Source organism: Garra rufa, chromosome 22 (assembly GCF_049309525.1).
Source record: "Garra rufa chromosome 22, GarRuf1.0, whole genome shotgun sequence".
Classification (NCBI taxonomy): Eukaryota; Metazoa; Chordata; class Actinopteri; order Cypriniformes; family Cyprinidae; genus Garra; species Garra rufa.
In genome coordinates this window covers 18,413,897-18,425,677 of record NC_133382.1, presented here as the reverse complement: position 1 = coordinate 18,425,677, position 11,781 = coordinate 18,413,897, and the positions used below count along the sequence as shown (strand labels likewise).

Here is an 11,781-nt window from a genome sequence, read left to right as displayed (position 1 = left end):
CCCATATTGTCAAAACCAAAATTTCCTGGCTTTTTTCATGATAACTAAGGTCTAGGGGCTATATAACTACCATATATGTTTCAAAACAGTCAATCAACAGTAAAATGCACACAGCCTGCATAAAGTAACTGTGCATTTTCACGAGGCGCTGTGACTTCTGTAAAAATGTGACGTCCGATCTACTCAGTCACCACCCCGAGCACCAACCACCGCCCCACCCTCCTTTTGTCAAACCAACAGACAACATCGCGTCCATTCCATTATACAAAAACAAGTCAAGTAAACACTGTTCAGTCGATGGATGTCAGGAAACTACATCATTACACAGGCATCCGAAAAACATTAACATCAAAGACCAGTGGCACGTCAGGTTTAGCCTCTTTCACACAGCCATTCCGGAAAATACACGGATAATGTGTCCCATGATTTGTTCCGGAATTGTTTGATTTGGTTCATTCACTAAGTAATTTTCCAGAATCTCTGTGTGCTTTACACACAACCAGTAAAGATCCCGTCAAGACATGTAATGCGACGCCTACGTTGCACTAAACTGAAAGTGCCAAACGATAGTCAGTTTTCACATATTTTTTGTTGTGAAGAGTCGCACGATAACGTGCATCATCACTACAACACAGGCTTTATGGCATTGGTTCTGGCTTTTGTTCACACAGCGCTCGTTGCGGGACTGATCCCAGCAAAGTTACTAGGTTCCCAACCCGGGATCATTTCCGGGAACTTTCAAGCAATTTTCCAGAAACAACGCACAGTGTGAAAGAGGCTTTACTAAAGCAATAGTTACATAGCTTACTGCAATCGTAGCTTACAAAAAACATTATTTACCATTCTGAAACATCCCGTTGAGTATCACAAGCCACAGCAGGCTACAGCATACATGACAGTAGTTACCTGTGGTTGGCCTGGCCGTGCGTCACTCAGAAAACAACAGGTCATGAATATTAATTAGATGGGCGACCTGTTCTTGACAGAGCTCCTAAAAGAGGAGCTGTAAAAATATATTGCGATGGTTTTTGGCACTTACCGCAAATATATATTCTTAAGGACATCAACAGCTAAAATAAACCTCCAAAAAGCTGTACAATATGGGACCTTTAAATTCAAGATGCCGTCTAACCTGATTAAGGTCTATTTTCCCTTATCAAATAACAGCATTTTTATAGACATAAAGTAAACAATTATTTAAGGAGCTGTTTGTGTCAGTGTGAAAATAGAATGGCTTTTACCTTGACAGGGAGTATGGTTGAGTCTGAAACATTAGCACATCTGCACAGTGATTCTGAGAGGGAGACCTGAGAACTGCAATCTACATAGGGAGAAATATTTATAAATCGATTGCCAGATCAAATGCATCTGCTTTGACTATGACTCATCAAACAAGGGTTAAACCAATCCACAATTTTGGATGTAGACCAGCTAACTAAAGTCTGCAGCAGAGAGCCCTGAGCTAATGTGTCTAATGTGTGTTGAGTTAATGCTCACGTCTGGTATGTTTAATGCACTTAGCCCTGTTTAATCAGCATGCATTTCTTTTTGCAATGAACATGGATGTACACTGCTCAGAGCCCAAGGTTTATGGTTCAAACCAACAGAGCCCATAAATGTTTTAAAGCAGAATCAGAGTCTCTGAATATTCTAGCGGTAAATGTATTTATGCATCTGCGGTACATCACAAACACAAGCCTTTTGTTATAGATTAAGCTGTACATACCGAATCCATTACAAAGAGGTAGGTCTGGCTTCCTCCAAAAACGATTACATCACCGTCTCTCCCCTTATCAGCAGAATGCCATAACCTGAGGGAGGAAATAGGTACAATTCAATGATTCAAGCCTAATCTATATCACCATCATACTATGACTTGTACCATACGTTTGATCCAGATAAGTTGAATAAAATATAGTCTCTGCTTTCTAACTGTCTTTCTACTTACTGATGTTTTAACATTATTTATATTTCTTTCATATTATTACATGTCTGATGCACCCAAATTTTACTGTAACTAATAAATACATCACATTACTGTGCATAAATACATCAGCCTACCAATCTAATAATGCCAAATGTGAGAGAATAACAAATATAATTTACTTTGTTTTTAAATAAAATAACTTTTATTTTAAAAAGTAAAAGAAATAGATCTTTATAAAAGGGCCAGTGGTTTACCATAGTCACCATTCAGTTGACACATTTATCAGACTGCTAAGGAGACGTTTAAGTGTGAGAAAGAGCTCACAAAAAAGTTCTTTAGCATGTTGACTAAATTAGCATGCAAAGCTAAGTTAATGCCAATTTTGTACGAATTTGACAAATTTTGAAGGAAAACGTAATACTGTATTTTTCAAAATGGCCGCTACTGTAATTACTATTAAACATTATGTAAGCTATTAGTTATTAAACTAAGCTATTAAATGTTATCAGCATTAGGTTAGGTGTACAAAGATTAATTTTCTTTTTTAAACAAAGGGCTCAAAAGGTATATTGAACTGATTGAACAGTTCAACAAAAGTTGAACTGGTGGTAGCACTATTGAGTTGGTCAGATCACTATTCATGTCCATCACTACAAGTTTGCCAAATTTCATCATTTTCATCAGTTCCCTTCATAGGGATGCTACAGACTCCCATTGGGGAATAAAGAAAAGGAAAACTAACATTTACAATAGGGGCCTTTGTGGGGTTTTTTTTTTTTGTCTCTGAGCAATACACAGCTGTATTTTGTTACTGAATCAATCAGCCATTTAAATAAACCTGTTGAATGAATGACTAACTCGTGCAGTGATTTGCCACCACCACACAAATAATTTCAAATATCAGTATTCAAGAGTTTTTTTTTTTTCCATCAAAACATTTGAGCATTTGTAACTGCGGGTGCACAGAATATGAGAAGTTGAGTTTTTTTTTTTTTCAGGGTTGCATCTTAACTCTGCAGGACATCAGCACTCCAGGACAGATGTTGCCTATCCCTAGTATAACTAGTACTAAAATAGAAGATATGACCAGATAACACGCTTTGTGCTGATGTTTGAATGCAGCAGCTAGAGCAATCTGTAACACATGACATTTCCTTTTGTAATAATGACAGAATTTGAAAGCTGAGGATTTGTCTTATTAAAAATAACAAAAAACAAAATGTTTTACCTTATAGTTTTGTTTATCCTCAAATAGCTTATAGAGCAATTTTACCTGGGCTTGTCTTTATGTGCATGGTCTTTCTCTCTCCATTCTCTTGTTTTAGTGTCAAATTCCCACACATCACCTAAACAAAAGAAATATGGAATGTTTGAAAAAATGTGATGGTTATTTATAGACAAGTTTCTAAAATCTTGACATATACATACTGAGAACTTCCCCAGAAGTACTAAGGCCTCCAAACAGGAAGAGTGTGTCATCTGAGATGGCAGTCAGTGTGTGAAGAGTGCGGCCCCGTGGGAGAGAAGCAGCCTGATGTTCACTGGGTGAAAAAAGAGTAACATTTACATAACTTTTATGAATCAGCAGTTTGGACTCAATAATAATTAAGCTAAACAATCTCATGATGCGGCTTCACTTTAGTGTATACTCTTTTAGCCACACTTGTAGTTGTGATTGTCACTGCTGTGAAAACAGACGCTATTGCTTTTGCACTTTTGGGATGTTTAGGTTCATACAGTCTAGTAACCTTTGTGCTGATATGTGATGCTGTGGTTATGACGGCACCAAATGCCCTTGCATAAATATCAATATACCCCACATTTTTAAAAACATGAATGTAAGTATTGAACTTCTATATTGAACTTATACTGCACAGTACACTGCAGGTAATACAGCCTGCAGCTTGTTGAGAATATGTGACCCTTGAGAATATGTGACCAGCTAAAGTCTTTTTTTACTGTTTTCTTCCTAAAATCATTCTATGTAATAAAAAGAACAAAATTTGCTTAATGTCGGAATCAAATATTATTTTATTTTTTTTTTGAGAAATTCCAATGTAAAGAAAAGCTTATATTAAAAACGGCAAAATACATTTAAACCATATACTGACTATGTGCTATATACCACATTAAAGCTAAAATTGTCCTATGTAAGCCAGCAGAGGGAGCCCTCACCCGAATACTGACTGCTTACCTCTGCTGCTTCTACAGTCACTTCCTGTTTGGTACTATTTAAACACAGACCATGTGCTCGCTCCTCGCGAAGTATTGCCAGTTAATCCTGCCTTACCGAGCGTTCTACATTATTACTCTGTCTGACTACCTGTTGCTAATTCTGCCTTGCCTTGTATTCACAACTTTACTGATTACCCCATTGGATTGTTTGCTTTATTGGACTGCCTCACGACTTTGATCTACTGCCTGCCTTTTGACTATTATTTCTCGGATTGCCCCACTGTATTGTTTGCTGTTCGGATTGCCTCACTTGTTACTGCCCTACTGTTTCTGAATTGTTTAATAAACGTCCGCATATGGATTCCAACCCAGCCTCAGCGTCTACATTACAATTTATTATAAATAAACTGATTGTTCCTAAGGCTACAAAAATTGCTCAGTAAAAAATTACTCAGTCATTCAAGATGTTCTTGACATTTTTTTAGATATTTGCTTGGGTGGATAGATATTAAGGTCTGTTCGCAATTTCTAATGACAGAAAAGAAGTTTCTGAACCTAAACTAAACCCAGAGAAGACTGAAACCAATGTTTGCCCAAAATGATAAACCGTAGTGTCAATAAAATAATTTTAGTATTTAGCATGTTATAAATGAAAATTTAAGAACTGCATCTTGAATCCCTTGATATAATTTGACATTTACAGCAATAAACATAAATTGCCTATTTTCGTCATTTTAAGGTTATGACCCCTTTGACGCACTATATCTCAGAATTAGATTATGCCATTTTAGCTGTTTTTACAGATGGGGTCACATGTGTGCTAATTCACCCAAAACAACTGAACAGCACTATGGGAACATTGTGGCATTCACATTTTCTGTACAGATATAGTTTAATATAATGAAGTTGTGAAAGTCCTGCTGTGTTAACATATTTATTTTTCCATGGCAGGCATGCTCCTTAATTTGTGCAGAAAACACTGTGTTTAAAGAACAGAAGCACTCTGTGTAGATTGTTCAACAATTATTTATTTTTTTATAATAATAATAATAATAATGTAATTAGGTCACTCAGATAAAAACATTACTTACATTTGTGTCCACGTCCATGTTACCAGATCTAAACAATGAATGTCTATTCTCTGCATCTCCTGAAATGACAGAATTTTCAAGGAAAAACAACTTTATATACTATTGCATTTCTGGTATAACAACTGGAGCTAAAAGGCACACTCTAGGTGTGTCCCAATTCAGGTACTTAAGCACTATTGAGTGCAATGAGTCTGGAACTCAACTGTCACAGAATTAGTTACATACTAGTGGTGGCAGGGTTATCAGACTTAGATGTTGGATGAAAAAGGCCCTGTCCCAAATGGCACACTTCATGTGCACTTGCGGTCTTGGGGATTTACAAAGAGACCATACAAAACCATAGTGTGTCTCTTTGTCTTTTTAAGTTTCAGAAGGGTGTTTGTGAGCACCCCCTTTGTGGCAGCTATGTGTTCTTGATGTGCACTTCTGCCAAACCCACACTGAGGTGAGCTCCTCAGCAGACTACCAGATAAAGAGGCATCATGTCATTTAAGTGTGAGACTGTGAAGGCATATTTTTAATATTTGTTAAACAATTTTTATGACTGAAGGTGAGTATCACTGATACCAATATTACTGATGATACAAGCTAGAGCATGCACAGCCATTTTTGTGAGTAAAATTGAAGCGTGTGTGCTATAAGCACAGTATATATGGCCTGAAAACATCTCATCTGACCACAGTTCACTGTTGTTCTACTGAAGGTCCCTCATCACCTGTACCTTTCCAGTGCTCGTTAGAATAGTGCCTGGTGCTGAAGTTGGAGTGCCCGTCTTAAACAATAAAGACATTCTGTGACTAAATAAATGCATTTATTGGCAAAAAAAAAAAATAATAATTAAACAATAAATAAGACCAAAGCAGCAGTTGTAAATGAGTGTCCATGATTTTAAACATATTTTTAAAAGTAGTATTTATTTCTTAAAATGTAAAACACACATTTTTTACCAATTACTGAACAGTAACTGATAATTTATTACAATAAATCTGAAATAAAATATAATAAAATAAAATATTAGATGAAAAGCAAAATTAGAAAGGGCAACTAATGCAAACAAAACAAGTTACTAAAAAAAATTAAAATGTAAAGAAAAATAAAGCTAAATAGAAATATTTATAAACTAATAAAAATGACAACAGCACATAAAAACAAACTCAAATGAAAATTCAAAATATACAAACAAAAGTGAATACAAAATATGAATAAATACTATAACAGTATATAAATAACACTGTAGCTGATATCACCTCTGCAACAGGGTCTACCTAATAAAACTGAAAATATCAATGATCAAGTAATGATCAAGGTTTAAATGTCTTACCAGACCTCCACAGATATAGCCCCTATGACCTAAAGTAGCACTGGCATGTGAGGCCCGGGGCTCTGGATGCTGCCCCTGCAAGAAGTGAAACCAGACAGCAGGAAAACAAGACAATGTATACTGTCATCTATCAATTCATATGTAAATAAATAAATAGTTTAGTATATCCTTGCTCTTTTACCTGGGTTAGTGGTTCAGTCCATGTGGCTGACACAGGTTCAAACATATGCACCTCATTATTCCAACCCCAATACTGGAAAAAATCTGACCCGATTGTTGCCTGTAAAGAGACATCTAAATGTTTAGTTCATCTAGGTCTACTTTCTGTACAACAACTTTAACTTTTTTTTTCTCCACGATATTTCTACTTACCCAGCTAGCCTCGTCAACCATAAAGCTCTTGGAGTTGTTGACCTCTCTGACTGTTTTGCATCCGTATCCACCAAAGTAGATAAGCCTATGAATGACACCAACTGTTACAAAATGGCAACATCATAGCAGCAGCTTCCTATTATGTAGCAATTAATGCATAATTAGCATGTTCAGTACTGTAAATGGCACTAACAGACCTGCAACCCAATTTGCTGTTGCAACTGACAGTTTCAAAACATGGCCCTTTAGCTTTAGTGATTGTAGTCATACTATAAAAATCTGTGGAGATAATTATGCAATCACTGTATTGTATATCTGTATAGACAGTGCAGTGAACCTGTTTTTCCTTACCTGTTTCTGTAAACCCAGCAGGAATGTCTGACCCTGGGAGAGGGTGTCCCTCCCATTGTGTCTGTCACTTTTCTCCAGCTATATTCCGCACCCGACAGGTCAACACAATACATCTGTCATAACACCACAACACAGTCTTAAATAGAAGCAGTGAGAATTTATTCCCTGCAGAAATGCTACCAGCAGCTTAATAACAGGAGCCCACAGAACTTTTTTTTTTCATATTTTTCTAAATGCAGGGTATTTGGATTGAATTTTAGGTGGATGTGTCTGAAATGCTAGGATGTTAGAAGATGAAAAACCTGGAATAAAAAAGCTTAAAAAATAAAATTTGTATGGAGGGAAGTGTAACAATATTATGTCTTTGTTCTCTCTGTATGTCTGTGCCAGAGAAGCAAGAAAAACATTCAACAGAAATTTTGGGGAGGTTGAGTTTCCATTCAACAGAGGCTTTGTTCGGTCATATTTGCTTAAAGTAATAAACCTTGAATTACACTACAATATATCCAACTTCCTATAGTGTGCACACAGCAAAAACTATTTTTGTGGATATCTACATTTGAAAAACAAAATCTCACTCAGATGTACACAGTTTTCCACAGTCTTTTTTTAATATGAGGGAAATGTGGGTACATTCAGAGCACATTTTCACAGTATCACATTCCCCATCAGGTTACAGACAACATATGCAATTATGTTGGACACATCCTTGACAAACCTGTTAATCAGGAGTGTTCACTTGGAGATGTGATGCTTTATGATGATATCATTCCTAAAGCAGCTCACCGTGTCGGTGTGGCCATTGATGTCACATCCCCCAAAAATGTAAAGCGTGCCCTTAAGATATGCGCCACAAGCCTGTGAAAGAACAGGAGGAACCTCTCCGCCCATATGCCTCCGAGACCTGCCGCACACAGACACGCAATTGAAACTCAGGGGAAAATGTTGTTGTTTGAGGCTGGCAATGGTAGTCTGAGGTAACTCTGGAACTACACACTGTTTTAATGCACAGCAGGCAGAATAAACAAAACACTTGATATATCACTTATTTTTCAGCAATATCGTCGACTTAATTGCACAGATACTATCTGAACTGAACTGAGCTGGATGATATCACAGAATTCCATGATGAACTGACTTTAACTGAAAATTGAGTGTTTACTATTGTCCTTTTGCATTATTGACACATTGTTTAATACTGTAAAGCTGCTTTCACACAATCTGTATTGTTAAAAGCGCAATATAAATAAAGGTGACTTGACTTGACAGGCACAAAAGTGCAGTTTGCAAAAAAAAAGACCTATGGCTAGGGGTGTCAGCTATTCAGGAAATGCCATTTATTGGTTAAACAAATAATATCAAAGTTGTTTATAAATAAAAAGATGGCATCTCACCAAACTCCATTCTCCATGTCATAAAGCCAGATCTCGTCACTGGGAAAAAAGGTTTCTTGTCCATTCACACTCTAAAAAAAAAAAAAAAAAAAAACATCAAAAAAATAATTTCATGTTTTTCACATTTTCTCTGTAATCCAAACAACAGCTAAATATAGTCGTCCTATCCCAACCAGACGAACTACACTAATCACTGAGTTTACACTTGTTGTCGAACCACACACTTAAACAAAACCAGCAGTTTTTTCTATAAACCAAACGAGGGCAAACTATTTAGCACTCTACTTAACGCTCAGCAACCCTCAACTATTTTGATGAAATATTTTTCTATAGAGCTTACCTGGCAACCCCCCCAGACGTACATGTTGTGTCCCTCCAGAAAGGAGATGTGGTCGCTCCGCGGTGGAACCGGTGAACGCTGCCCTGTGACAACCGCCGGTTCTTCTGCACTCGCCATTACTGAATCGCTCAACTGCCGCGGTTCAGCACCTAAGAGCACAGGCATCAGCTCCCGTTGTTTACACTAAGTAGACTGGGTATGCAAACAGGAAACAGATATTGGTTTGACGTTGTGGGCTGGACTCTAAAAACCGGCTCAAAAACGACAGAGGTAATTAAAAAACGGCAGAAATTTTTATTCATTTCGTGGACTCACTTGACCTTAGGTGGCGTAGAAAGTCATCTGAACCAGTCGGTAAAAACACCTCTGAAAACAGTCTTAATTCTTACGGTGAGGCATTGCTGCTGTACACTTATTTTTTCCCCACTCAGCTATGTCGTTAAAACGACATCTTTTCTCGTAATAACGAGATCTTTTCTCGTTAAAACGACATCATTTCTCGTAATAACGACATCTTTTCGAGTAAAAACGACATCTTTTCTCGTAATAACGAGATCTTTTCTCGTAAAAACGACATCTTTTCTCGTTAACACGACATCTTTTTCTCGTAATAATGACATATTATGTCATAAAAACGATCTGATGTTCCTGTTATAGATTATATGATTATATTATGTGAGCGAGCTAAGCGTTTGTCCGCGCTGCCTTCACCACAGCCCTGACCTAAAGGAGGATGCACGATGCCGAAGTTATATAGAAATACACTGTTTTAATCATTTTAATTTAATGGTTTCAATTGTAGCGTCATGTTTATTTGGATTAATCTCCAATCTGTCTACAATAACTGCCCTCAGACCCAGAGGATTTAAGATGATCATATCAAAACTGTTATTTCTGAAAATCTACTTCAAAAAACAAAAACAAAATTAAATTGTATTTATTCAATTCATATAAATCCAACAAGATGTAGCCTAGTGTACAGTCTTTCCCGTGTGAGCTCATTATCTGTAGCCTACCAATGTGCACCCAGAACAACAACCCGATGCGCGGCTTGATTCTGAAGATATAATTTCACATGTAGGCTATATATAAATATATAATATATATAAAATAATTGGCTTGGAATATTATTTGGATGACTTAAATTTGATTTAACAGCAAATCGAAATACGATCAGATGGAAATAAAAGAGAAATGACAAACGGTTTGATCGTGTTATGATGATGATGATTTCGTTCTGTTTTAAAAATTGAAAAATTAACTAACCTATAATTAATCTAGCTTATATTTGTTTTTCCGTTTCTTAAACAAAACGAAATAATAATAACAATAGCCTACCTACGTATAATTGGTTTTCTCGTTTTTGTTTTCAAAACAAACAAACAAATAAATGATTGGTTTATGCAATATTTACATTTTCTTGGGAACACAAAAACGAATTTCATTCATATTTCCTATTTTGTTTTCATTACACGTCGTTCAAATGCAGATATTAAAAAGTCAACAAAACCAAATCGAAAAATTAAAGTTTGTTTGAACAAAGCGCGTTTTAGTAGGCTACACCGGAAGCTCTCTGCTGCCCCTGAAGGTTTTCACTTGAGTCCGCAGCGTCACCTGCAGGAGAAAAATAATCAATCCGTGGCGACAGTTTTGCAATTCCTCCCCTCAGTTTATAAACCGTACTCACGAATTCTTAAACTGTTCCCTCGGTTTAATAAATCGTGCCCACGGATTAACAAACCGTAGGCTACCCACGAATTTCCAATCCGTGCTCTCAGATTTTGTAAACCGTGCCTTCGGATTTTGAATCATTACCCACAAATTCATAATCCGTGCACACGCTTTTGCAATCCGTTCCCACGGGTTTGTAAACTGTAGCTACTCACTGATTTGTGGCCCCGTCACCAGATTCAACCAGGCTACCTGTTTATAGGTGCGGGATGCATTGACTTTATTAAACTTTATTTTTCATATAGGCTATATGAGACCATGCAACTGACAAAACAATGTTTTTAGCGTTTATTTTACATTAATAACCAATACAATAGCTGCTAAAACACCACATCTGTGTTTTATCCTAATGATGATTAATGTAAAATAAACACTAAAAAGAAGACTATTTTGTAAGTGCGAATCATGGTACTTTAACTCACCAAACTAAAATAATAATTGAAGAGGGCTGTTCAAACGGCTTTGCCTTATTTTTTTAAATATAAAATCGCCTGAATTTTGTAAAAAAAACGATAGAGTTTGGAGAGGAAAAGGTAAAAAGCAATACAAAACAAACAATTTACAGGTTATGTTGTCATTCCTTTGCTCTCAAACTGAATGCAATGTAATAAGAGGCCTTATTTAATAATAACATTAGTGAAGCATGCAACTCTGGGTGAAAAGCTTATAATAAAATCGCCAAAATTAGTCTACGTGTTAAGAATGAATAGTATAACACATTTCCAAAGCTGTAAAAGGTTATTTAAAAAAAGCATTCATTATAATAAACCGTTTACTGTCTTAAGTGCACCCTTTTATTTAGTCTACAACAAATTAAAATAATAATTATAATAATTACAATTATTAGTATTATTTACGATGAGCATTGCTGTCACACACATAAGAGCCCTGCACCGGCCTCAAATCTAGGCCCTGGCCCTAGATGCTGGCCCGAGTTTATCAGAATTCAGTAATATGGGCCCCAATCCGACCCAAACCCGTGTTTTTTCCCCTCTTCTCACAAAACATTGTATAGAAGTATATATATATTGTTTCAGCTATTAAAGTAGCCCAGTTTTGTATATAACGCAAAGTGATTA

The 11,781-nt window shown here is 36.4% G+C and overlaps 1 protein-coding gene across 1 annotated transcript; it reads right to left on the bottom strand.

The window, feature by feature from the left end:
• Positions 1 to 1,228: 1,228 nt before the first annotated feature.
• Positions 1,229 to 9,088, bottom strand: LOC141297434 (kelch domain-containing protein 1-like). The gene is made up of 12 exons (XM_073827870.1): positions 8,972 to 9,088; positions 8,632 to 8,702; positions 8,024 to 8,141; positions 7,238 to 7,350; positions 6,887 to 6,971; positions 6,696 to 6,794; positions 6,515 to 6,589; positions 5,194 to 5,252; positions 3,356 to 3,468; positions 3,201 to 3,273; positions 1,727 to 1,811; positions 1,229 to 1,321 (listed from the first exon to the last, which is right to left on the bottom strand). The coding sequence occupies exons 1-12, from the start codon at positions 9,086 to 9,088 to the stop codon at positions 1,238 to 1,240; spliced, it is 1,092 nt and encodes a 363-aa protein (XP_073683971.1). The 3' UTR covers positions 1,229 to 1,237.
• Positions 9,089 to 11,781: the final 2,693 nt, after the last annotated feature.